The sequence below is a fragment of the Anolis sagrei genome, chromosome 12 (assembly GCF_037176765.1).
Source record: "Anolis sagrei isolate rAnoSag1 chromosome 12, rAnoSag1.mat, whole genome shotgun sequence".
NCBI lineage: Eukaryota > Metazoa > Chordata > Lepidosauria > Squamata > Dactyloidae > Anolis > Anolis sagrei.
This window is the reverse complement of record NC_090032.1, coordinates 6,364,012-6,389,245: the sequence shown is the minus strand read 5'-3', so window position 1 is coordinate 6,389,245 and position 25,234 is coordinate 6,364,012. Positions and strand designations below refer to the sequence as shown.

The window sequence follows — 25,234 nt, the reverse complement described above, 5'->3', positions numbered from 1 at the left end:
GCTGGCATCAAAACGTCACAGAGAGAGAATTGATTCAGCCAGGATGATTCAATCAAGACGTCACGGAGGAAATCTGTGATGTCTTCATGCCGTCAGAAATTGACTCCTGACACCCACTCATCTTTTGTTAAAGGCAGAGGCACATGTGATGTTGTGCTCAGTTGGCAACCCAGCCAATCAAAATTCTGTTAAACAGAGGTGCACAGGAGGCTGTGATCAGTTGGCAACCCAGCTGGTCAAACCCATTAAACACAGAGGCGTATAGGAGGCTGTGATCAATTGGCAACCCAGTCAGTTAAATTTCCATTAAACACGAAGACATGTGAGGCTGTGGTCAATTTGTAACTTTTGCTAAAGGCAGAGGAGCATGGGAGGATGTGGTCAGTTGGCAACCCAATCGATCGAACTTCCATTAAACACAGAGAAGTGTGAAGCTGTGGTCAGTCTGCAATGCAGCCCACTCAAGTTTTGTTAAAGGCAGAGGCACATCAGAGGGTGTGGTCAGTTGGCAACCCAACCAATCAAACTTCCATTAAACACAGCGTCGCATGTGAGGCTGTGGTCAGTTTGCAATGCAGCCCACTCAACTTTTGTTAAAGGCAGAGGTACATAGGAGGGCGTGGTCAGTTGGCAACCCAGTCGATCAAACTTCCATTAAACACAAAGATACATGAGGCTATGGTCAGTTTGCAATGCAGTCCACTCAACTTTCATTAAAAGCAGAGGAGCATGCAAAGCTGTGGTCAGTTGGCAACACTTTGCAAAAAGGTGGCACGCAGGAGGCTGTGGTCAGTTGGCAACACTTTGCAAAAAGGTGGCACGCAGGAGGCTGTGGTCAGTTGGCAACACTTTGCAAAAAGGTGGCACCCAGGAGGCTGTGGTCAGTTGGCGACCCAGCTGGTCACACTTCCATTAAGCAGAGAAGCAGATGGGATGCAGTGGTCAATTGGCAATACTTTGCAAAAAGATGGCACACAGGAGGCTGTGGTCAGTTGGCAACCCAGCTGGTCAAACTTCCATTAAACACAGAAGCATATGGGAAGCTGTGGTCAGTTGGCAACACTTTGCAAAAAGGTGGCACGCGGGAGGCTGTGGTCAGTTGGCAACATTTTGCAAAAAGGGGGCATGCGGGAGGCTGTAGTCAGTTGGCGAGCCAGCTGATCAAAGTTCCATTAAACACATGAGGCTGTGGTCAGTTTGCAATGCAGCCCACTCAAAGGCAGAGGAGCATGCAAGGCCTTGGTCAGTTGGCAACACTTTGCAAAAAGGTGCCGAACTGCAAGAGGAACTTACCGATGGAGGAACTTTTTGAAGACCCGCCGGTAAGCGTAGCCGGCTCTTCGCACCCGGATGTTCTCCCGCAGGCCTAGGTACTCCACTTGGTGCTTCACCCTGGAAGGAAAGGCAAGGCAAAACATCAGGAGAGAATGCTTCTGGAACATGGCCAGAGAGCCCGGGAAACTCCTCCTTGCCCCACTCACCGGCTCTCTTCCCAATCGCGGGGCTTTTTGGTCTCGTTCGGCTTGATGCATCGGATGTAGTGAGGCGTGCATTTCATCAGCGTCTCCACCAAGTTGTTGGCTTGTTTCTGGTTTTGGGGAAAAAATAAAAAATAAATCAACAGTCATGCCTCCAAAAACAGGATTACTACACAGCAAACAAGGTCACTCTGCTGGCTGTTGTATTGGATCACACGTCGGACACTTCCCATGTGTCTAGGATTATGTGATGTGTCAGTGAATAATGTGTGCAGATCTGAGTCGGGTGGCCTTTTGCAGATGACAGGTGGTGAAATTTGTCAGCACCAATTGTTTTTAGGTGCAGGCCAAGGTCTTTAGGCACTGCACCCAGTGTGCCAGTCACCACTGGGACCACCTGGACTGATTGTGCCAGAGTCTTTTAAGTTCGATCTCTAAATCCTATTATTATTATTATTATTATGCAGTTCGATCTCTAAATCCTATTATTATTATTATTATTATTATTATTATGCAGTTCGATCTTTAAATATTATTATTATTATTATGCAGTTCGATCTTTAAATCCTATTATTACTATTATTATTATTATTATTATTATTATTATTATGCAGTTCGATCTTTAAATCCTATTATTATTGTTATTATTATTATACAATTTGATCTTCAAATCCTATTATTATTATTATTATTATTATTATTATTATACAGTTTGATCTTTAAATCCTATTATTATTATTATTATTATTATTATGCAGTTCAATCTTTAAATCCTATTATTATTATTATTATTATTATTATGCAGTTCGATCTCTAAATCCTATTATTATTATTATTTTTATTATTATTATGCAGTTCGATCTTTAAATATTATTATTATTATGCAGTTCGATCTTTAAATCCTATTATTATTATTATTATTATTATTATTATACAGTTTGATCTTTAGATCCTATTATTATTATTATTATTATTATACAGTTCGATCTTTAAATCCTATTATTATTATTATTATTATTATTATTATTTGAAACGCAACAAGATGAGTCCACAGCAGACACTCAGCTGGCTGTTGAATTGGATCACATTTATTATTATTATTATTATTATTATTATTATTATTATGCAGTTCAATCTTTAAATCCTATTATTATTATTATTATTATTATGCAGTTCAATCTTTAAATCCTATTATTATTATTATTATTATTATTATTATTATGCAGTTCGATCTCTAAATCCTATTATTATTATTATTATTATTATTATTATGCAGTTCGATCTTTAAATATTATTATTATTATGCAGTTCGATCTTTAAATCCTATTATTATTATTATTATTATTATACAGTTTGATCTTTAGATCCTATTATTATTATTATTATTATTATTATACAGTTTGATCTTTAAATCCTATTATTATTATTATTATTATTATTATTATTATTATTATTTGAAACGCAACAAGATGAGTCCACAGCAGACACTCAGCTGGCTGTTGAATTGGATCACATTTATTATTATTATTATTATTATTATTATTATTATTATTATTATACCTTGATTTTGCTGCCAGCCGTCGTGGGTCTCCCCTTCTTCTCCACATTGAGGTTTTCGGGGAAAAGGTCTCGGATGAAAGGGCTGAGAAAGAGAAAGAAAACCCATCAAGTGGTATTTACTAATAATAATAATAATAATAATAATAATAATAATAATAATAATAATATATTGACTTGTATACATAATACATTTTCATGCTGTTATTTGCACTTATAATGCATTTGAGTCTCATTAAGGGAAGAAAGCTATAATAATAATAATAATAATAATAATTTAATAATAATAATTTAATAATAATAATAATATTAATAATAATAATAATAATAATAAATAGGGGGTAATAGGGACCTTGTTGGGGAGACTCACATCTCACTGCTCTGCATCAGCTCAATGAGGTCCGTGAAGAGGACGTCCCGGTTGCGCTCGCAAAAGCCCTCCACGTCGTACGAAACCTGCCGAACGGAAAGGAAGGCGATGCATTTCGTCTTGGGATCCTAGACGGGACCCCTAAAGGCCATCCAGTCCAACCCTCTTCTTCAAGGCAGCGAGACACAGTCAAAGCCCTCCCTACAGATGGCCATACACAGCCTCTGCTTAAAGACCTCTAGAGAAAGAGACTCCTAGACAGACTATTATTTAATTACAGTTGGAAGGGGACCCCCAAAGATCATCTAGTCATGCTTCTACCAAGCATAGGTAATGAATGAATTAATCATAGAATCACTCAGTTGGAAGGGACCACAAAGGTCATCTAGTCCATTCAGTCAATAGACAGAGGACACCATTCAATCCCTCCCAACAGAGCGCCATCCAGCCTCCGCTTAAAGTCCTCCAAAGAAGGGAAGTCCACCAGACAGTCTAATTCCATTGGAGTTGGAAGGGACCCCAAGGGCCATCCAGTCCAACCCCATTCTACCAGGCAGGAAGACACCATGAAAGCCCTCCCAACAGATGGCCATCCAGGCCCAGATTAATTATTATTATTATTAATAATAATAATAGTAATTAATAATTATTTGGGAAAGACCCCAAGAGCTGTCCATCTGTTGGGAGGCTTTGATGGTGTCCTGGCAGGATGGGGTTGGACTAGATGACCTCTTGGAGTCTATAATTCTACGGCCATCTGTTGGGAGGGCTTTGATGGTGTCCTGGCAGGATGGGGTTGGACTAGATGACCTCTTGGGTGTCCTTTCCAGCTCTATAATTCTATGGCCATCTGTCGGGAGGGCTTTGACTGTGTCCTAGCAGGATGCAGTTGGACTAGATGACCTCTTTGGTGTCCCTTCCAGTTTTAGGAGTCTATAATTCTACGGCCATCTGTTGGGAGGGCTTTGACGGTGTCCTGGCAGGAAAGGGTTGGACTAGATGACCTCTTGGGTATCCCTTCCAGCTCTAGGAGTCTATAATTTGATTGCCCTCTGTTAGGAGGGCTTTGACAGTGTCCTGTGAGTATGGGGTTAGACTAGATGACCTCTTGGAGTCTATAATTTTATGGCCATCTGTCGGGAGGGCTTTGACGGTGTCCTGGCAGGACCGGGTCGGACTAGATGACCTCTTGGAGTCTATAATACAATGGCCATCTGTCAGGAGGGCTTTGACTGTGTCCTGTCAGGATGGGTTTGGACTAGATGACCTCTTGGAGTCTACAATTCTACGGCTATCTGTTGGGAGGGCTTTGACTGTGTTCTGTGAGTATGGGGTTGGACTAGATGACGTCTTGGAGTCTATCATTCTACGGCCATCTGTCGGGAGGGCTTTGGTGGTGTCCTGGCAGGATGGGGTTGGACTAGATGACCTCTTGGAGTCTATAATTCTACGGCCATCTGTCGGGAGGGCTTTGATGGTGTGCCTATGGGCCTCCTACCTTGCCGGCGTAATGGTGGATGACGAAGCCCTTGTTCCAGCTGTTGAAGTGTGGGTGTGTGCCCAGCGTGGACTGGAGCTTCTGCAGGAGCGTGTGGTCGGCCCCTTCGCCCTTGGCGTGCATCGTGGCACACGTGTCGTCCAAAATGCTCATCAGCCCCGGAGGGTTCTGGGAAACACAAGCAAATCCATGAGCACGTCTACACTTGGCGAACTAATGCAGTTTTGATGCCACTTTGCTACAGAATCCTGGGATGTACAGTTTAGCGACAGCATTGAGCCACGGTTGGTCAAGTGGCGCCAAACCACATTAACCCGACAGTGTAGACTCCCTCCTTTCGCTCACCACTTTGTTCTCGATGAGGTCGCAGACCACTTTGTTGTTGAAGTAGTCGATGGGGGTCCACCGGATGCCCTCCTGGACGTATTCTTCCTGCGGGTGTAAGACATAATATTGATCTATACGCATAATAAAAGTGATTGTATGTGTTTCCTCCACCACAGGCATCCCAGTGTTCCTTATTATCTCCATTGGTGTGGAATATGCACCAAAAAAACCCTGCTCACTGCCTCCCCCCAACCCTTTCCTACTCTTTTCTATGGTGCACAGCGAATGGAGGAATTTTGTCCTAGATTGTATGTGCTTCCTCCACCACTGACATCCCAGTGTTCTTTGCTCTCTCCATTGGTGTGGAATTTGCATGACCCTGCCCACTGCCTCTCTCTTCACCCTTTCCTACTCTTTTCTATGGCACACAGCAAACAGAGGAATTTAATCCTAGATTGTATGTGTTTCCTCCACCACAGACATCCCAGTGTTCCTTACTCTCTCCATTGGTGTGGAATTTGCATGACCCCGCCCACTGCCTCCCCCCTAACCCTTTCCTACTCTTTTCTATGACACACATCAAACAGGAATTATATCCAAGATTGTATGTGCTTCCTCCACCACAGGCATCCCAGTGTCCCTTACTCTCTCCATTCGTGTGGAATTTGCATTACACACACCCCACTCACTGCCTCTCCCTTAACCCTTTCCTACTCTTTTCTACAGCACACATCATACAACCAAGATTGTGTTTCCTCCACCACAGACATCCCAGTGTTCTTTACTCTCTCTCCATTAGTGCGGAATTTGCATGACCCCGCCCACTGCCTCTCCCTTCACCCTTTCCTACTCTATTCTATGGCACACAGCAAACAGAGGAATTTAATTCTAGATTGTATGCACTTCCTCCACCACTGACATCCCAGTGTTCTTTGCTCTCTCCATTGGTGTGGAATTTGCATGACCCGGCCCACTCCCTTCACCCTTTCCTACTCTTTTCTATGGCACACAGCAAACAGAGGAATTTCATCCTAGATTGTATGTGCGTCCTCCGCCACAGGCATCCCAGTGTTCCTTACTCTCTCCATTAGTGCGGAATTTGCATGACCCTGCCCACTGCCTCCCCCCTAACCCTTTCCTATTCTTTTCTATGGGCGAAATCACGGACCTGTTCGGCTTTCAGCGTCAGCTCAATGAAGATCTGCTGGAGCTTCTCGTTCACAAAGTTGATGCAGAATTGCTCAAAGCCGTTCTTCTAAAGGAGGCGGAGAGGGAGAAAGCGCAACTGAAGAAGGCGAGGAACACAGGGATGCAATCCTTCCATACGTAATACAGAATATAATAATAATAATAATAATAATAATAATAATAATAATCGATATGAGGATTTAAATATCGAACTGCAAAGACTCTAGCAAGAAGCCAGTCAAGGTGGTCCCGGTGGTGGTCGGCACACTGGGTACAGCGCCTCAAGACCTTGGCCTGGACTCAAAAACAATTGGAAAATCCGACACGATATGATGATTTAAAGATTGAAATAATGATAATAATAATAATAATAGATATGAAGATTTAAATATCAAACTGCAAAGACTCTGGCACAAGTCAGTCAAGGTTTTCCCAGTGGTGGTCAGCACACTGGGTGCAGTGCCCAAAGACCTTGGCCTGGACTTAAAAACAGTTGGAAAAGCCGACAGGATATGAGGATTTAAAGATCGAACTGCAAAGACTCTGGCACAAGCCAGTCAAGGTGGTTCCAGTGGTGATCGGCACACTGGGTGCAGCGCCTCAAGGCCTTGGCCTGGACTTAAAAACAATTGAAAAGTCCGACACGATATTAGGATTTAAAGATCGAACTGCAAAGACTCTGGCACAAGCCAGTATAGGTCGTCCCAGCAGTGATCGGCACACATGGTGCAGTGCAAAAAGACCTTGGCCTGGACTTAAAAACAGTTGGAAAGTCCTACACGATATGAGGATTTAAAGATCGAACTGCAAAGACTCTGGTACAAGCCAGTCAAGGTGGTCCTGATGGTGATCGGCACACTGGGTGCAGCGCCTAAAGAGCTTGGCCTGGACTTAAAAACAATTGGAAAATCCGACACGATATGATAGTAGTAGTAGTATTACCTGGAAGATCTCAAAGCCATAGATGTCTAAGACGCCGATGTTGTACTCCTGGTGCTGTTTCTGCATCGCTTTGTTTACAGCCTGGAAAAAGGGTGCAAAAAAAAGGAGAAAAAATGGATTAGGAAATGAAAATAAATACAAAAAAGAGACAGAAATGAGAGGAAGAGAGAGCACTAGAAATGCTGCTTTGGCTCGCTTTTTGAGAGAGAAAAAAGTGAGATACAAATAATAATAATAATAATAATAATAATAATAAACTAATAATAATATTAACAGGCAACTATGGAACTCCCTGCCACAAGAGAACATATTGACAAACTCCACAAACAACCAAATCCACTAAGGTTAAACTTACAATTGCGGAGTCAATAATTATATTTGCATATGTACACAGATATATGCAAATTGTCCTCCTTTACACTCACTTTGCTACCAACGAATCCCCGCACAAATCCTCGCAAGTAGAAAGCTAGGGAATCACTCTCCTTATAGTTTTCCCTCTAGAATCGTAAAATCCCAGAGTTGGAAGGGACCCCCAGAAGGCAGCTAGCCCTACCCCATTCTGCCTGGCAGGAAGGCACCATCAAAGCCCTCCCGACAGATGGCCATCCAGGCTCTGAATCATAGGATCCTAATGTCAGAAGAGATCCCCAGAGGGCAGCTAGTCCAACCCCATTCTGCCAGGCAGGAAGGAAGGCACCATCAAAGCCCTCCTGACAGATGGCCATCCAGGCTCTGATTCATAGGATCCTAATGTCAGAAGAGATCCCCAGAGGGCAGCTAGTCCAACCCCATTCTGCCAGGCAGGAAGGAAGGCACCATCAAAGCCCTCTCGACAGATGGCCATCCAAGCTCTGAATCAGGATACTTATGTCGGAAGAGACTCCCAGGGTGTTCCAGTCCAACCCCATTCTGCCAGTAGATGAGAAAAAGTCTCCTTTGTGGAATAATAATAATAATAATAATAATAGAAAGTAGGTGAAAAGCAGAGTGGAGGGTGAGTCCTGGCACCAGAGCAACAAGGAAGGAAGAAGCGAAAGCATTGAAAGACATTAGAGATGGAGCTTTGTGTCCGACCCTTTCATAATAAGAGACCTCAAAGGCCATCCAATTAAAAAAAAACCCAGACAGGAAGACACCATCCAAGCCCGCCCGACAGATGGCCTTCCAAAGACATGTCGTAGAATCGTAGAGAGTTGGAAGGGACCCCCAAGGGCCATCCAGACTGTTAAAAAAGCATGTCATAGTTGGAAGGGATCCCCAAGGACCATCCAGTCCAACCCCATTCTGCCAGGCAGGAAGACACCATCCAAGCCATCCTGACAGTTGGCCATCCCGATACTACAAAGAAGGATTCTCCCATGAACTCACATCCACCAGGAAGTCAAAACCCTCCTGACAGATGTCCATCCAGATTGCGAAAAAGACATGTCGTAGAATCATAGGGAGCTGGAAGGGACCCCCAAGGGCCATCCGGACTGTTAAAAAGACGTGTCGTAGTTGGAAGGGACCCCCAAGGGCCACCCAGTCCAACCCCGCTTTGCCAGGGAGGAAGACACCATCCAAGCCCTCCTGACAGTTGGCCATCCGGATACTACAAAGAAGGCAATTCCCATGAACTCACGTCCACCAGGAAGTCGAAGAGCCGCGCATAGAGGGCCTTGGAGAGCGCGTCCCGGGTGAAGTTGGCCTGCTCCACGTTCAGCGTCACGTCGATGACCTCTTGCCGGCCACCCCATTTGCTGTCCATCTTGCGGCTGGTCAGCTTCTCCTTGAGCCGCTGCTGGTCGATGGCCAGGAGGTAGGACGGGAAAGCCAGGACTGGGCCCAGGGAAGAAGAAAGAGGGTCAGGATGTCCCTACAGCTTGATTTCCCCAACCAATATTGGATGGACGATTGGACGATCGACAATATTGGTTGGACGATCAACAATAATCAAAGACGAGAAATTACTTGCAAAGCAATACCACACCTGGCCACACGAGGGCGCAGGTTTGCCTCCTATTGATCCCAGTATATCGGATCCAATGGAATCTATGAGCAGCTCCCCATCCAAACCAGTTCTCCCTTTGGACTTACAATCCTCGCTCTCCACTACGGCGTAGTTGCCGGATTCCCGAAAAGAGATGTTGCCCATATGGAGGATGCCAGCCACGATTTGGAGGACCAGGGCTTGCTCCTCTCCAGAGAGACCCACCACGTCCATGGCTGTCTGAATGAGAATAGTAGTAATAATAGTAATTTAAAAGTGAGACTAATAATAATAATAATAAAGTAATAATGATTAAATATTATTAATAATATTAATACAAATAATAATATAAATAAATAATATAGTAATAATATAATAATAAATATGATATAATATAGCATTATTAATAATACAAATAATGATAATATACTAAATAAATATAATAATATAGTAATATAAATATTATAATAAATATGATATAATATAGCATTATTAATAATACAAATAATACTATATAAATAAAAATAATATAGTAATCATAATAAAATAATATAATTATGATTAAATATTATTATTGCTAATATTAATACAAATAATGATGATAATATAATAAATAAATACTATAGTAATAGAATAATAAATATGATATAATATAGCATTATTAATCATACAAATAATGATAATATACTAAATAAATATAATAATATAGTAATAAATACTATAGTCATCATAATAAAAATATTGCAGTAATAATCACATAGTAATATTTATGATATAATATAGCAGTAGTAATAGTAAAAATGATAATACAATAAATAAATATAACAGTATAGTAATAATAATATAATACAGTAGTAGTAATAAAAATGATTATAATATGATAAATTAATAATATAGCAATAATATAATAATAAATATGATATAATATAGCATTATTAATAATACAAATAATGATACTATATAAATAAATATAATAATATAGTAATAAATAATATAGTCATAATAAAAATACCATAGTAATAACCACATAGTAATAATACTTATGATATAATATAGCGTTACTAATAATAAAAATGATGATATAATAAATAAATATAATAGTATAGTAATAATAATAATAATATAATATTTATGATATAATATAGTAGTAATAATAAAAATAATGATGATAATAAGATAAATAAATAATATAGTAATAATAAATATGATATAATATAGCATAAATAATAATACAAATAATGATACTATATAAATAAATATAATAATATAGTAATAAATAATATAGTAATCATAATAAAAATAATATAGTAATAACCACATAGTAGTAATATTTATGCTATAATAAAGCAGTAGTAATAAAAATAATGATAATACAATAAATAAATGTAACAGTAAAGTAGTAGTAATAATATTTATGATATAATATAGTAGTAGTAATAAAAATGATAATATAATAAATAAATATAATGCTATTGTAATGATAATAGATATAATAATACAGTAATAATAATAAATATGATATATAGTAGCAATAATAAATAATAAATAAGACAGTAATGCAGTAATGATATAATAATGATAATATCAAAGTAATTAATTATTATTATTATTATTAATAGTAATTTTGATAAGTACATAATATCCCTGCCTGGAGCTAAACTCACAGCCCCAACTTACCAGTGTTTCCTGAAACTCCTGACGGTCATCGACGTCGTCCACTTTGTAGGAGGCCGACTGGTTGAGATAATAGTAATAGTCCGGGGTGGTGATTCCCAGATCTTCCCTCTGCTCTGGACTGGCACCTTCCAGAAGCTGGTCGGAATTGTAAAATTAGATCAAATTGTAAGAGTGCGTCCAAAAATAGTTCCAAAAAGACATTGGCATCCAGTATCTTTACAGCCATCTTGTTTGTCCTCAGATTACACCGGTGTGCTCACCTGGTAGTAGATGTGGAAGTTCCTCTCTCCAGAGTTCTGGCTCACGACCCTGGATTTCTCCAGCAGGAAGTTGGAGATCTTTCCTCCATCGGGTTCCCCGCCTCGACTGAACTGGATCTCGAAGTATTTGCCCTGGAAATCCAAAGAAAAAGGAAGGAACACTGAGCAAAATAGCCAGATTGTTGCAATAGAGGATTGCGTTAGCAAGGCTGCGATGTGCACAGAGATGAAAGCAATCCAACCAACTCTACTGAAAGTGGCAATGATCTGTGGCCCTCCAATTATCTTGGAGGGCCCCAAAATCTCAAAGTATTTGCCCTCAAAACACAAAGACAAAGAGAAGGAGCACCAAGCAAAATAGTTGGATTGTTGCAATAGAGGACCGCGTTAGCAAGGCTGCGATGAGCAGAGATGGAAGCAATCCAACCAACTCCATTGAAAGTGGCAATGATCTGTGGCCCTCCAATTGTCTTGGGGTGCAGCCCCAAGATCTCAAAGTATTTGCCCTCAAAACACAAAGCCAAAGGGAAAGAATACTGAGCAAAACAGCCAGATTGTTGCAGTAGAGGACCACGTTAGCAAGGCTGCGATGTGCACAGAGATGGAAGCAATCCAAACAACTCTACTGAAAGTGGCAATGATCTGTGGCCCCCCCAAATGTCTTGGGGTGCAGCCCCAAGATCTCCAAGTATTTGCCCTCAAAACACAAAGACAAAGGGAAGGAACACTAAGCAAAATAATCGGATTGTTGCAATAGAGGACCATGTTAGCAAGGCTGCGATGTGCACAGAGATGGAAGCAATCCAAACAACTCTACTGAAAGTGGCAATTATCTGTGGCCCCCCCAAATGTCTTGGGGTGCAGCCCCAAGATCTCCAAGTATTTGCCCTCAAAACACAAAGACAAAGGGAAGGAACACTAAGCAAAATAGTCGGATTGTTGCAATAGAGGACCATGTTAGCAAGGCTGTGATGTGCACAGGGATGGAAGCAATCCAACCAACACTACTGAAAGTGGCAATTATCTGTGGCCCCCCCAATTGTCTTGGGGTGCAGCCCTAAGATCTCAAAGTATTTGCCCTTAAAACACAAAGACAAAGGGAAGAAAAACTGAGCAAAACAGTTGGATTGTTGCAATAGAGGACCGCATTAGCAAGGCTGCGATGTGCACAGAGATGGAAGCAATCCAACCAACACTACTGAAAAAGGCAACAATCTGTTTCGCTCAGAGCAATTGTGGCCCTCCGACTGTCTTGGGGTGCAGCCCTAAGATCTCAAAGTATTAGCCCTGGAAACACACAGAGAAAGCGAAGAAATGCTGTGCAAAACAGTCAGATGGTTGCAATAGAGGACTGCGTTAGCAAGGCTGCAATGTGCACAGAGATGGAAGAAATTCAACCAACTCTGTTGAAAGTGGCAACAATCTCGTTTGCTCAGAGCAATTGTGGCCTTCCAACTATCTTTCTCGAAGTATTTGCCCTGGAAACACAACGAAAAAAGGAAGGAACGCTGAGCAAAACAGCCAGATAGTTGCAATAGAGGACTGCGTTAGCAAGGCTGCAATGTGCACAGAGATGGAAGCAATCTAACCAACTCTGTTGAAAATTACAACAATCTTTTTCGCTCAGAGCAATTGTGGCCCTCCAACTATCTTAGGGTGCAGCGCCAAGATCTCAAAGTATTTGCCCTCAAAACACACAGAGAAAGCGAAGAAACGCTGAGCAAAACAGCCAGATTGTTGCAATAGAGGACTATAATAGGAAGGCTGCGATGTGCACAAAGGTGGAAACAATCCAACCAACTCTATTGAAAGTGGCAACGATCTGTTTTGCTCAGACCAATTGTGGCCCTCCAATTATCTTAGGATGCAACCCAAGATCCCAAAGTATTTGCCCTGGAAACATACAGAGAAAGTGAAGAAACGCTGAGCACAACAGCCAGATAGTTGCAATAGAGGACCACAATAGCAAGACTGCGATGTGCACAGCGATGGAAGCAAACCAACCAACTCTACTGAAAGTGGTAACGATCTGGTTTGCTCAGAACAATTGTGGCCTTCCAACTATCTTTCTCAAAGTATTTGCTCTCAAAACACAAAGAAAAATGGAAGGAAGGCTGAGCAAAACAGCCAGATTGTTGTAATAGAGGACTGCGTTAGCAAGGCTGCAATGTGAATAGAGATGGAAGCAATCCAAGCAACTCTATTGAAAGTGGCAACGATCTAATCCACTCATTGCGGTCCTCCGGCTGTCTTGGGGTACAGCTCATATTGGCAGTGGGGATTGTGAGAGCGGTACTCCAACACTTACGAATCGGCTGGAGTTGTTGTTGCGCACCGTCTTGGCGTTCCCAAAGGCCTCCAGGAGTGGGTTGGACTTCAGGATGATATCCTTCACGTGCTGCAAAGGAAAGAGGTCCCTCATGAGCCCAAGAAAGTGGACAACGCAAAGTGGATGATCCCAAACGGAAAAGGGTTTTTTTTCTATGGCCAACCTGGACTTTGGGGCCTCCGCCAGACACCCGGGAGACGTAGCCCATGATGTACTTGGCCGCCACCGTTTTCCCGGCTCCGCTCTCTCCGCTGCGGAGGAAAAAGAAGGAGTACTTTTTAAACTTTGTGTTTTCATAAATATTGCAGGTGAACTATACGAGGGTTGAATGAAAAGTAATGCCTCCACCTTCGTAACTCCTCAACAAATTCAAATTCTGCAGCACTGCTGGTCACAGCTGACCTCCAGCTGGAGTGCTCACAGGCCAGGGCTTCCCAGTCCTCAGTGCCTATGCCAGAGTTTTTAAGGTTGGCCTTGATAATAGGGATTACCTGATAATGACGCACTGATTCTCCCCGTCGATCAGCATGTTGCGGTACATGTTGTCTGCCAGCGCATAGATGTGCGGAGGGTTCTCATACTGAGCCTATGGGAGGACACAAGGCATTCGTTTACCGCAGCTCCACCCAACAGGATAATTTCTTAAATACATTCATTAATTTAAAAAAAAACTAAATTAATCGCCATATACTGCAATTTATTTATTTACGACATTTATATGCCATCCTTCTCAGATATATATACATACAATATATTATATTATTAGCATAGTACAATATCAGTATTATTACATGTAATATAATATTGTATTATTAGTATTAGTATTATATTGTATTACATCATAATATTATAAAAATTATATTATATGTATATACAATATGTTATATTATATTATAAGTAAAGCTCCTCTTTGTCGCCATCTAGTGTTCGCTCAGAGCGGCTTACAAGATTATATATATATACATACAATATATTATATTATTAGCATAGTACAATATCAGTATTATATATTACTGTTTTGTACTATACCATTATACAGTAATATTACATGCAATATAAAATATATAATTATAATATTGTATTATTAGTATTATATTGTATTACATTATAATATTATAAATATTATATTATATGTATATACAATATATTCTATTATATTATTAGTAAAAAACTGGAGACAAGATGGAATATATTATAAATATTATATGTATATACAATTATATTATACTATATTATGTTATTAGGGTTCACTCAGAATGGCTTACAAGATATATATAGATATAATATATTATAATTAGCATAGTACAATATCAGTATAATATATTACTATATTGTACTATACCATTGTATAGTAATATTACATGTAATATAAATATATATAATTATAATATTGTATTATTAGTATTGTATTACACTATAATATTATAAATATTATATTATATGTATATACAATATATTATATCATTAGCATAGTACAATATCAGTATTATATATTACTATATTGCACTATACCATTATATAGTAATATTACAGATAATATAAAATATATAATTATAACACTATATTATTAGTATTAGTATTATATTACATAATAATATTAAAAATATTATATTATATTTATATACAATATATTATATACTATAAGTAAAGCTACTCTTTGTCGCCATCTAGTGTTTGCTCAGAGTGGCCTACAAGATATATATATATATATATATATATATATATATATATATTATAATAATATAATATATTATATTATTAGCATAGTACAATATCCGTATTATATATTACTATATTGTATCACAGCATTATATAGTAATATTACATGTAATATAAAATATATAATTATAATATTGTATTATTAATATTAGTATTATATTGCATTACATTATATCATAAATATTCTTACTTAAAAATATAATAAATATTATATTATATGTACAATATATTATATTACATTATTAGTGAACCTCCTCTTTGTCGCTATCTAGTGTTCATGGCTTACAAGATATATATATATATATATATATATATATATATATATACACATACAATATATTATATTATTAGTATAGTACAATATCAGTATTACAGATTACTATATTGTACTATACCATTATATAGCAATATTACATGTAATATAAATATATATAATTATAATATTGTATTATTAGTATTAGTATTATATTGTATTACATTATAATAATATAATTTTTCTTATTTAATAATATAATAAATATTATATTATATGTACAATATATTATATTATTAGTAAAGTTCCTCTTTGTCGCCATCTAGTGTTTGCAATATTATAAATATTCTTACTTAATAATATAATAAATATTATATTATATAATAATATAATAATATAATAATAATATAAAATAATAATATATAATATAATATAATATATAATAATATAATAAATATTATATTATATGTACAATATATTATATTATTAGTGAAGTTCCTCTTTGTCGCCATCTAGTGTTCGCAATATTATAAATTTTCTTACTTAATAATATAATAAATATTATATTATATAATAATATAATAATATAATAATAATATAATATAATAATATATAATATAATATATTATATAATAATATAATAAATATTATATTATATGTACAATATATTATATTATTAGTGAAGCTCCTCTTTGTCGCCATCTAATGTTCACAATATTATAAATTTTCTTACTTAATAATATAATAAATATTATATTATATAATAATAATATAATAATATAATATATTATATTATTAGTAAGGCTCCTCTTTGTCGCCATCTAGTGTTCGCTCATGTATTTGCAAGCTTAACAAAAGGAAAAGGGTGCCTTGCCCTCAATGGCCACTAGATGGCGGCATTAGAACAGGTCTCAAGGTGGAATATGCAGGTAAGCACCGCTGCTTCTGATTGGCTGCTGCTGAGGATTGCAAAACCCTTGATCCCCTGACGTCATGAAAGTGAATGAATCACAGCTCACTCAACTGAGAGAGAAGCTCGGGCGTTTCCATGTAGAGTAATGACTCTACATGCCAAACTTTGGTTTCTTTTTGGACGACAACAACTCCCAGAATCCCCAGTCTGGCTCATTCAAAAGGATGATGGGAGTTGTTGCCCGACAAAGGTGCACAACAGCAAAAGTTTCAAACACATGCCAATGATTACATATAAATATAAATGAGTACTGTCTCATATTATTATTATTATTATTATTATATAATATTAATACTCACGGCGCCTTGGTACAAATCAATCTCTCGGTCGGTGAAATAAGGCAGCTGTTTGAATGGATTGACGGAGATCAGGACCGGACCGATATAAGTCTGGGATTCTCCAGATAAGGATCACAAAGGGTCAAAAAACGAGACACCCAGAGGTGCATCTACATGGCGGAGTTAATGCAGTTTGATACCACTTCCACATCCGTGGCTCAATGGGGTCCTGGGAGGTGGGAGAACCTTTTTGGCAGAGAAGGGTTTGGAAGACCTTGCAAAAGGACGACACAGTCCAAGTGGGACCAAACTGCATTAATTCCGTAGTGTAGACGTGGGGAAAGGATACGAAGATGTAGTCGTCCAGGAAGCGCTTCCGGAGGTTGTCCACGATGGCGTCTTCGCTGATCTTGGAGAGGAGCACCATGTCGTCCACCCCGCTCTGCTTCACGTTCTGCGCCTGCCAATGGAACCGCTCTTTGCTGCCCTGCTCGGAAGAAAGGGCCTCTGTTAAGACCTGTTAAGGGCACCCCCAAGGCCATCTAGTCCAACCCCACTTCTGTGATGCAGGGAGACAACATCAAAGCCCTCCCAACAGATAGCCATCCAGCCTTGGAGTCCAAGAGTTGGAGGAAACCCTCAAGGGCCCAACCTTCTGTCACAAAGGAAGACACAATCCGATCCCTCCCGACAGATGAATTAAAGCACTCCTGACAGATGGCCATCCAGCCTCTGCTTGAAAGCCTCCAGAGAGGGAGCATCATCATAATCATCACCATCATCATCACTATTATCAATTATGTTTATGATTACTGACGCTTACAACTTGGAAGACACCCCAAAGGCCATCCAGTCCAACCCCATTCTGCAGGGAGACACAATCAAAGCACTCCCGACAGATGGCCATCCAGCCTCTGCTTGAAAACTTCCAGAGAAGCAGCATCATCATGATGATCAAAGATGATGATTGACTCTTACGAGTTGGAAGATGACCCAAATGCCATCTAGTCTAACTCCATTTTGCAGGGGGACACAATCAAAGCACTCCTGACAGATGGCCATCCAGCCTCTGCTTGGAAACCTCCAGAGAAGGAGCATCATCATCATCATCATCACTATTATCAATGATGATGATTGACTCTTACGAGTTGGAAGGCACCCCAAAGGCCATCTAGTCTAACCCCATTTTGAAGGGAAACACAATCAAAGCACTCCCGACAGATGGCCATCCAGCTCCTGCTTGAAAGCCTCCACAGAAGGAGCAACATCATCAACACTATTATCAAAGATGATGATTGACTCCTACGAGTTGGAAGACACCCCAAAGGCCATCTAGTCTAACTCCATTGGGCAGGGAGATACAATCAAAGCACTCCCGACAGATGGCCATCCAGCCTCTGCTTGAAAGCCTCCAAGGACGGAGCATCATCACTATTATCAAGGATGATGATTGACCCTTACGAGTCGGAAGACGACCCAAAGGCCATCTAGTCTAACCCCATTCTGCAGGGAGACACAATCAAAGCACTCCTGACAGATGGCCTTCCAGTCTCTGCTTGAAAGCATCCAGAGAAGGAGCATCATCACGATTATCAAAGATAATGATTGACTCTTACGAGTTGGAAGACACCCCAAAGGCGGTCCAGTCCATCCCGAAAGGCACCATCAAACCCCTCCCGACAGATGACCATACAGCCTCCATTTGGGATCAATGCATATATTGTAGGTCGCACTCTCTCAGCCTCAGAGGAAGGCAAAAGCAGGCCTATACATTGTCTTTTTTAATTTGTATGCAAATGAACTATGCTGTGAACATTAATAAACCACTGCGATCGCTACAAAAAGAACATCGTCAACGGAATAATAGAGGAACGCAATGTAAATTGGAATACAAACGAACCAGGAAGTAACCGTCCATGCAAATCAATCACCGTTTCCTAATGCGCAACCCCACAAGGCACAGTTTGATATGTAAACAATGCAAAACGCATGGATATTAATGCAGGTAGAGCAAGGCAGGTTGCATGCCCTCCGGCTATCCCTGTTCACCCTACATTTTCTCTGTTTCCTCCACCACAGACATCCCAGTGTCCCTTACTCTATCCATTGGTGTGTAATTTGCACAGACATCCCAGTGTCCCTTACTCTCCCCATTGGTGTGGAATTTGCACAGGCATCCCAGTGTCCCCTACTCTCTCCATTGGTGTGGAATTTGCACAGGCACCCCAGTGTCCCTTACTCTCCCCATTGGTGTGGAATTTGCACAGACATCCCAGTGTCCCTTACTCTCTCCATTGGTGTGGAATTTGCACAGACATCCCAGTGTCCCTTACTCTCTCCATTGGTGTGGAATTTGCACAGGCATCCCAGTGTCCCTTACTCTCCCCATTGGTGTGGAATTTGCACAGACATCCCAGTGTCCTTTACTCTCTCCATTGGTGTGGAATTTGCATAGACATCCCAGTGTCCCTTACTCTCTCCATTGGTGTGGAATTTGCACAGGCATCTCAGTGTCCTTTACTCTCCCCATTGGTGTGGAATTTGCATAGACATCCCAGTGTCTCTTACTCTCCCCATTGGTGTGGAATTTGCACAGACATCCCAGTGTCCCTTACTCTCTCCATTGGTGTGGAATTTGCACAGACATCCCAGTGTCCCTTACTCTCTCCATTGGTGTGGAATTTGCACAGACATCCCAGTGTCCTTTACTCTCTCCATTGGTGTGGAATTTGCACAGACATCCCAGTGTCCTTTACTCTCTCCATTGGTGTGGAATTTGCACAGACATCCCAGTGTCCCTTACTCTCTCCATTGGTGTGGAATTTGCACAGACATCCCAGTGTCCCTTACTCTCTCCATTGGTGTGGAATTTGCACAGACATCCCAGTGTCCCTTACTCTCTCCATTGGTGTGGAATTTGCACAGACATCCCAGTGTCCCTTACTCTATTATGTTTGGTATTATTATTAAAATATATTATTATTATGTTTGGTATTATTATTATTATTATTATTATTATTATTAAACATAATACTAAACATAATAATATATTTTACTAATAATACTAAACATAATAATATATTTTAATACTAATACTAAACATAATAATAATATGTAGTTATGTTAAATCAGCATGGAGTTCCAATGTCTCTGGGGCGCCCACAAGCGAGAGCTCTTTATTTCCTTCTCCTCCTTCTTTCTCTTCCTTCTTTCCCTCTCTTTCCAAAAAAAGTTCTGTGTTGCCGTCTCTCCGCGTTTCGCCCGGCAACCGGCTTTTGTCCGGTCGCCGTGGCAACGGGACTTTTTGTCAAGTTTGCCCCCAAAAATGTGGCATCGTCCAGATTCCCAGGGACCACCCAAGGAAGGTTTTGCAGGAAGAGAAAGGGATTCGGGACTCCAAACGCGGGGAAAAAAATGCAAAATTGAATTAAAAGTTGGAATTGAATTAAAAGCCTCAAATCTCTTCCAGTCCCAGAATATTAGGATTTGCATCCAGGAAATAGAATAGAAAGACTTCCAAGAATTTGGGGGTCTTTTGGGGCTCCAAAAAGCACAATTGGAGAACAAGGGCAACATGTTGTTGTTCCTATTTATTATTATTACTAACACAAAAGCACGGTATGTCACAGCAAATGAGATCTATATGCTGTATTATTATTATTAATAATTATTATTATTTTACTGACAAATGTTCAGCTATTTGCACTCTGTGCATGCTCAGAGGCCTTCTCGATAGGTATTTGTACTCTGTGCATGCTCAGAGGTATTTGTACTCTGTACATACTCAGTGGCCTTCTCTGCTAGCTATTTGCACTTGATGCATGTTCAGTTATTTGCACTCTGTGCATGCTCAGAGGCCTTCATGATAGGTATTTGTACTCTGTGCATGCTCAGAGGTATTTGTACTCTGTACATACTCAGTGGCCTTCTCTGCTGGCTATTTGCACTTGATGCATGTTCAGTTATTTGCACTCTGTGCATGCTCAGAGGCCTTCATGATAGGTATTTGTACTCTGTGCATGCTCAGAGGTATTTGTACTCTGTACATACTCAGTGGCCTTCTCTGCTGGCTATTTGCACTTGATGCATGTTCAGTTATTTGCACTCTGTGCATGCTCAGAGGCCTTCATGATAGGTATTTGTACTCTGTGCATGCTCAGAGGTATTTGTACTCTGTACATACTCAGTGGCCTTCTCTGCTGGCTATTTGCACTTGATGCATGTTCAGTTATTTGCACTCTGTGCATGCTCAGTGGCCTTCATGATAGGTATTTGTACTCTGTGCATGCTCAGAGGTATTTGTACTCTGTACATACTCAGTGGCCTTCTCTGCTGGCTATTTGCACTTGATGCATGTTCAGTTATTTGCACTCTGTGCATGCTCAGAGGCCTTCATGATAGGTATTTGTACTCTGTGCATGCTCAGAGGTATTTGTACTCTGTACATACTCAGTGGCCTTCTCTGCTGGCTATTTGCACTTGATGCATGTTCAGTTATTTGCACTCTGTGCATGCTCAGAGGCCTTCATGATAGGTATTTGTACTCTGTGCATGCTCAGAGGTATTTGTACTCTGTACATACTCAGTGGCCTTCTCTGCTGGCTATTTGCACTTGATGCATGTTCAGTTATTTGCACTCTGTGCATGCTCAGTGGCCTTCATGATAGGTATTTGTACTCTGTGCATGCTCAGAGGTATTTGTACTCTGTACATACTCAGTGGCCTTCTCTGCTGGCTATTTGCACTTGATGCATGTTCAGTTATTTGCACTCTGTGCATGCTCAGAGGCCTTCATGATAGGTATTTGTACTCTGTGCATGCTCAGAGGTATTTGTACTCTGTACATACTCAGTGGCCTTCTCTGCTGGCTATTTGCACTTGATGCATGTTCAGTTATTTGCACTCTGTGCATGCTCAGAGGCCTTCATGATAGGTATTTGTACTCTGTGCATGCTCAGAGGTATTTGTACTCTGTACATACTCAGTGGCCTTCTCTGCTGGCTATTTGCACTTGATGCATGTTCAGTTATTTGCACTCTGTGCATGCTCAGAGGCCTTCATGATAGGTATTTGTACTCTGTGCATGCTCAGAGGTATTTGTACTCTGTACATACTCAGTGGCCTTCTCTGCTGGCTATTTGCACTTGATGCATGTTCAGTTATTTGCACTCTGTGCATGCTCAGAGGCCTTCATGATAGGTATTTGTACTCTGTGCATGCTCAGAGGTATTTGTACTCTGTACATACTCAGTGGCCTTCTCTGCTGGCTATTTGCACTTGATGCATGTTCAGTTATTTGCACTCTGTGCATGCTCAGAGGCCTTCATGATAGGTATTTGTACTCTGTGCATGCTCAGAGGTATTTGTACTCTGTACATACTCAGTGGCCTTCTCTGCTGGCTATTTGCACTTGATGCATGTTCAGTTATTTGCACTCTGTGCATGCTCAGTGGCCTTCATGATAGGTATTTGTACTCTGTGCATGCTCAGAGGTATTTGTACTCTGTACATACTCAGTGGCCTTCTCTGCTGGCTATTTGCACTTGATGCATGTTCAGTTATTTGCACTCTGTGCATGCTCAGAGGCCTTCATGATAGGTATTTGTACTCTGTGCATGCTCAGAGGTATTTGTACTCTGTACATACTCAGTGGCCTTCTCTGCTGGCTATTTGCACTTGATGCATGTTCAGTTATTTGCACTCTGTGCATGCTCAGAGGCCTTCATGATAGGTATTTGTACTCTGTGCATGCTCAGAGGTATTTGTACTCTGTACATACTCAGTGGCCTTCTCTGCTGGCTATTTGCACTTGATGCATGTTCAGTTATTTGCACTCTGTGCATGCTCAGAGGCCTTCATGATAGGTATTTGTACTCTGTGCATGCTCAGAGGTATTTGTACTCTGTACATACTCAGTGGCCTTCTCTGCTGGCTATTTGCACTTGATGCATGTTCAGTTATTTGCACTCTGTGCATGCTCAGTGGCCTTCATGATAGGTATTTGTACTCTGTGCATGCTCAGAGGTATTTGTACTCTGTACATACTCAGTGGCCTTCTCTGCTGGCTATTTGCACTTGATGCATGTTCAGTTATTTGCACTCTGTGCATGCTCAGAGGCCTTCATGATAGGTATTTGTACTCTGTGCATGCTCAGAGGTATTTGTACTCTGTACATACTCAGTGGCCTTCTCTGCTGGCTATTTGCACTTGATGCATGTTCAGTTATTTGCACTCTGTGCATGCTCAGAGGCCTTCATGATAGGTATTTGTACTCTGTGCATGCTCAGAGGTATTTGTACTCTGTACATACTCAGTGGCCTTCTCTGCTGGCTATTTGCACTTGATGCATGTTCAGTTATTTGCACTCTGTGCATGCTCAGAGGCCTTCATGATAGGTATTTGTACTCTGTGCATGCTCAGAGGTATTTGTACTCTGTACATACTCAGTGGCCTTCTCTGCTGGCTATTTGCACTTGATGCATGTTCAGTTATTTGCACTCTGTGCATGCTCAGTGGCCTTCATGATAGGTATTTGTACTCTGTGCATGCTCAGAGGTATTTGTACTCTGTACATACTCAGTGGCCTTCTCTGCTAGCTATTTGCACTTGATGCATGGTCAGTTATTTGCACTCTGTGCATGCTCAGAGGCCTTCTCGATAGGTATTTGCACTCTGTGCATGCTCAGAGGTATTTGTACTCTGCACATACTGAGTGGCCTTCTCTGATAGCTATTTGCACTCGATGCATGTTTAGTTATTTGCACTCTGTGCATGCTCAGAGGCCTTCTTGAAAGGTATTTGCACTCTGTGCATACTCAGAGGTATTTGTACTCTGCACATACTCAGTGGCCTTCTCTGATAGGACGCACATGCTCAGAGGCCTTCTTCGATATCTATTTGCACTTGATGCATATTTAGTTATTTGCACTCTGTGCATGCTCAGAGGTATTTGTACTCCGCACATGCCCAGAGGCCTTTTCTATAGGTATTTGAACTCTGTGCATGCTCATGTATTTGTACTCTGCACATACTCAGAGGCTTTCTCTGATAGCAATTTGCACTCAATGCATGTTTAGTTATTTACAATCTGTGCATGCTCAGAGGCCTTCCCGATAGGTATTTGCACTCTGTGCATGCTCAGAGGTATTTGTACTCTGCACATACTCAGTGGCCTTCTCTGCTAGCTATTTGCACTCAATGCATGTTTAGTTATTTGCACTCTGTGCATGCTCAGAGGCCTTCATGATAGGTATTTGCACTCTGTGCATGCTCAGAGGTATTTGTATTATGCACATGCTCAGAGGCCTTCTTTGATATCTATTTGCACTTGATGCATGTTTAGTTATTTGCACTCTGTGCGTGCTCAGAGGCCAGAAGTCTCTCTATGCATGGCTATTATTTGCTTCTTCTTTCCTTTTGCTTAGTGCTGCGGTGCCAGGACTCACCCTCCACTCTGCTCTCACTTCCTATTTGATGCAAGGAGAATAGAGTCTATTTCACCTTGGGATTTGCATGGTTTCAGAAGGGCCAAATGTGGTGGCACAGGCGGGGAGGGAGAGGGACGCCGTGCCATGCCCTGCCTGCAGATTCCAGGCCAGAGAAAGGAATGCAAAGAGAAAGAGGAGGAGGAGGAGGAGGAGGAGGAGGAGGCCCTTGTTTGCAGTGCAAACACACACACGCACACCGCACCCTGCCACGGCATCCCGCCCAGGCTGTCATCAAGCAAGCGGCTCCCAGGCGGAAACAGTCGCACCTGCCTTTTAAAAAAGGGTTTGAAGTATTTGGGGCAACGCGGGAACATGCTCAGGGACTGACATGCGCATGGCTTGGCATTAATAATAATAATAATAATACTTAATTTTCTTCTCTTAATCAAGACCCAAAGTGGCTCTCCAGGCCAAGTCATAGACCAAACCTTGTGTTACCTATATATATATATATATACATACACACATATATACACACGCAGATATATATCCACACACATATGTACACATCAATCAAACAATCAAATCCTTTGTTTCGGTCATACACCAGCACAGGAAATAAAAGTGGCATTTTCGTACAAACTTGGTACATTTAGTTCATTTAAAATGCAAATATAATACTATACACACATATATATGCACATATATATATATGCACACATGCACATACACACATATATATGCACATACGTATACAAATCAGATACACACACATACATGTATTCATACATAATATATATATCCACACACAGACATATATAAATATATCTCCACATATATATCTATATCTATATGTATCCTAACCCCCCCTCTATATATATCCTAACCCTATATATATATGTATATATGTATATATGCACACACATATACACATTATATATATATGCAGAGATATATACCCACACATGCATATATATAGATACAC

At 40.4% G+C, this 25,234-nt stretch overlaps 1 protein-coding gene across 1 annotated transcript in view; it reads right to left on the bottom strand.

The window, feature by feature from the left end:
- The window catches only part of LOC132764152 (unconventional myosin-Ie-like), a 44,169-nt gene that overhangs the window by 12,877 nt on the left and 6,058 nt on the right, over positions 1 to 25,234 (bottom strand). Inside the window, exons 2-18 of the mRNA XM_067472376.1 lie at positions 17,171 to 17,308; positions 16,843 to 16,932; positions 14,090 to 14,184; positions 13,762 to 13,849; positions 13,578 to 13,667; positions 11,270 to 11,401; positions 11,010 to 11,144; positions 9,440 to 9,572; positions 8,985 to 9,181; positions 7,361 to 7,441; positions 6,399 to 6,485; positions 5,249 to 5,335; positions 4,904 to 5,071; positions 3,406 to 3,491; positions 3,039 to 3,120; positions 1,482 to 1,588; positions 1,294 to 1,392 (exon numbers count right to left, since the gene is read on the bottom strand). Coding sequence (XP_067328477.1) covers positions 1,294 to 1,392; positions 1,482 to 1,588; positions 3,039 to 3,120; positions 3,406 to 3,491; positions 4,904 to 5,071; positions 5,249 to 5,335; positions 6,399 to 6,485; positions 7,361 to 7,441; positions 8,985 to 9,181; positions 9,440 to 9,572; positions 11,010 to 11,144; positions 11,270 to 11,401; positions 13,578 to 13,667; positions 13,762 to 13,849; positions 14,090 to 14,184; positions 16,843 to 16,932; positions 17,171 to 17,308 — 1,895 coding nt within the window. The remainder of the gene's footprint in view (positions 1 to 1,293; positions 1,393 to 1,481; positions 1,589 to 3,038; positions 3,121 to 3,405; positions 3,492 to 4,903; positions 5,072 to 5,248; positions 5,336 to 6,398; positions 6,486 to 7,360; positions 7,442 to 8,984; positions 9,182 to 9,439; positions 9,573 to 11,009; positions 11,145 to 11,269; positions 11,402 to 13,577; positions 13,668 to 13,761; positions 13,850 to 14,089; positions 14,185 to 16,842; positions 16,933 to 17,170; positions 17,309 to 25,234) is intronic.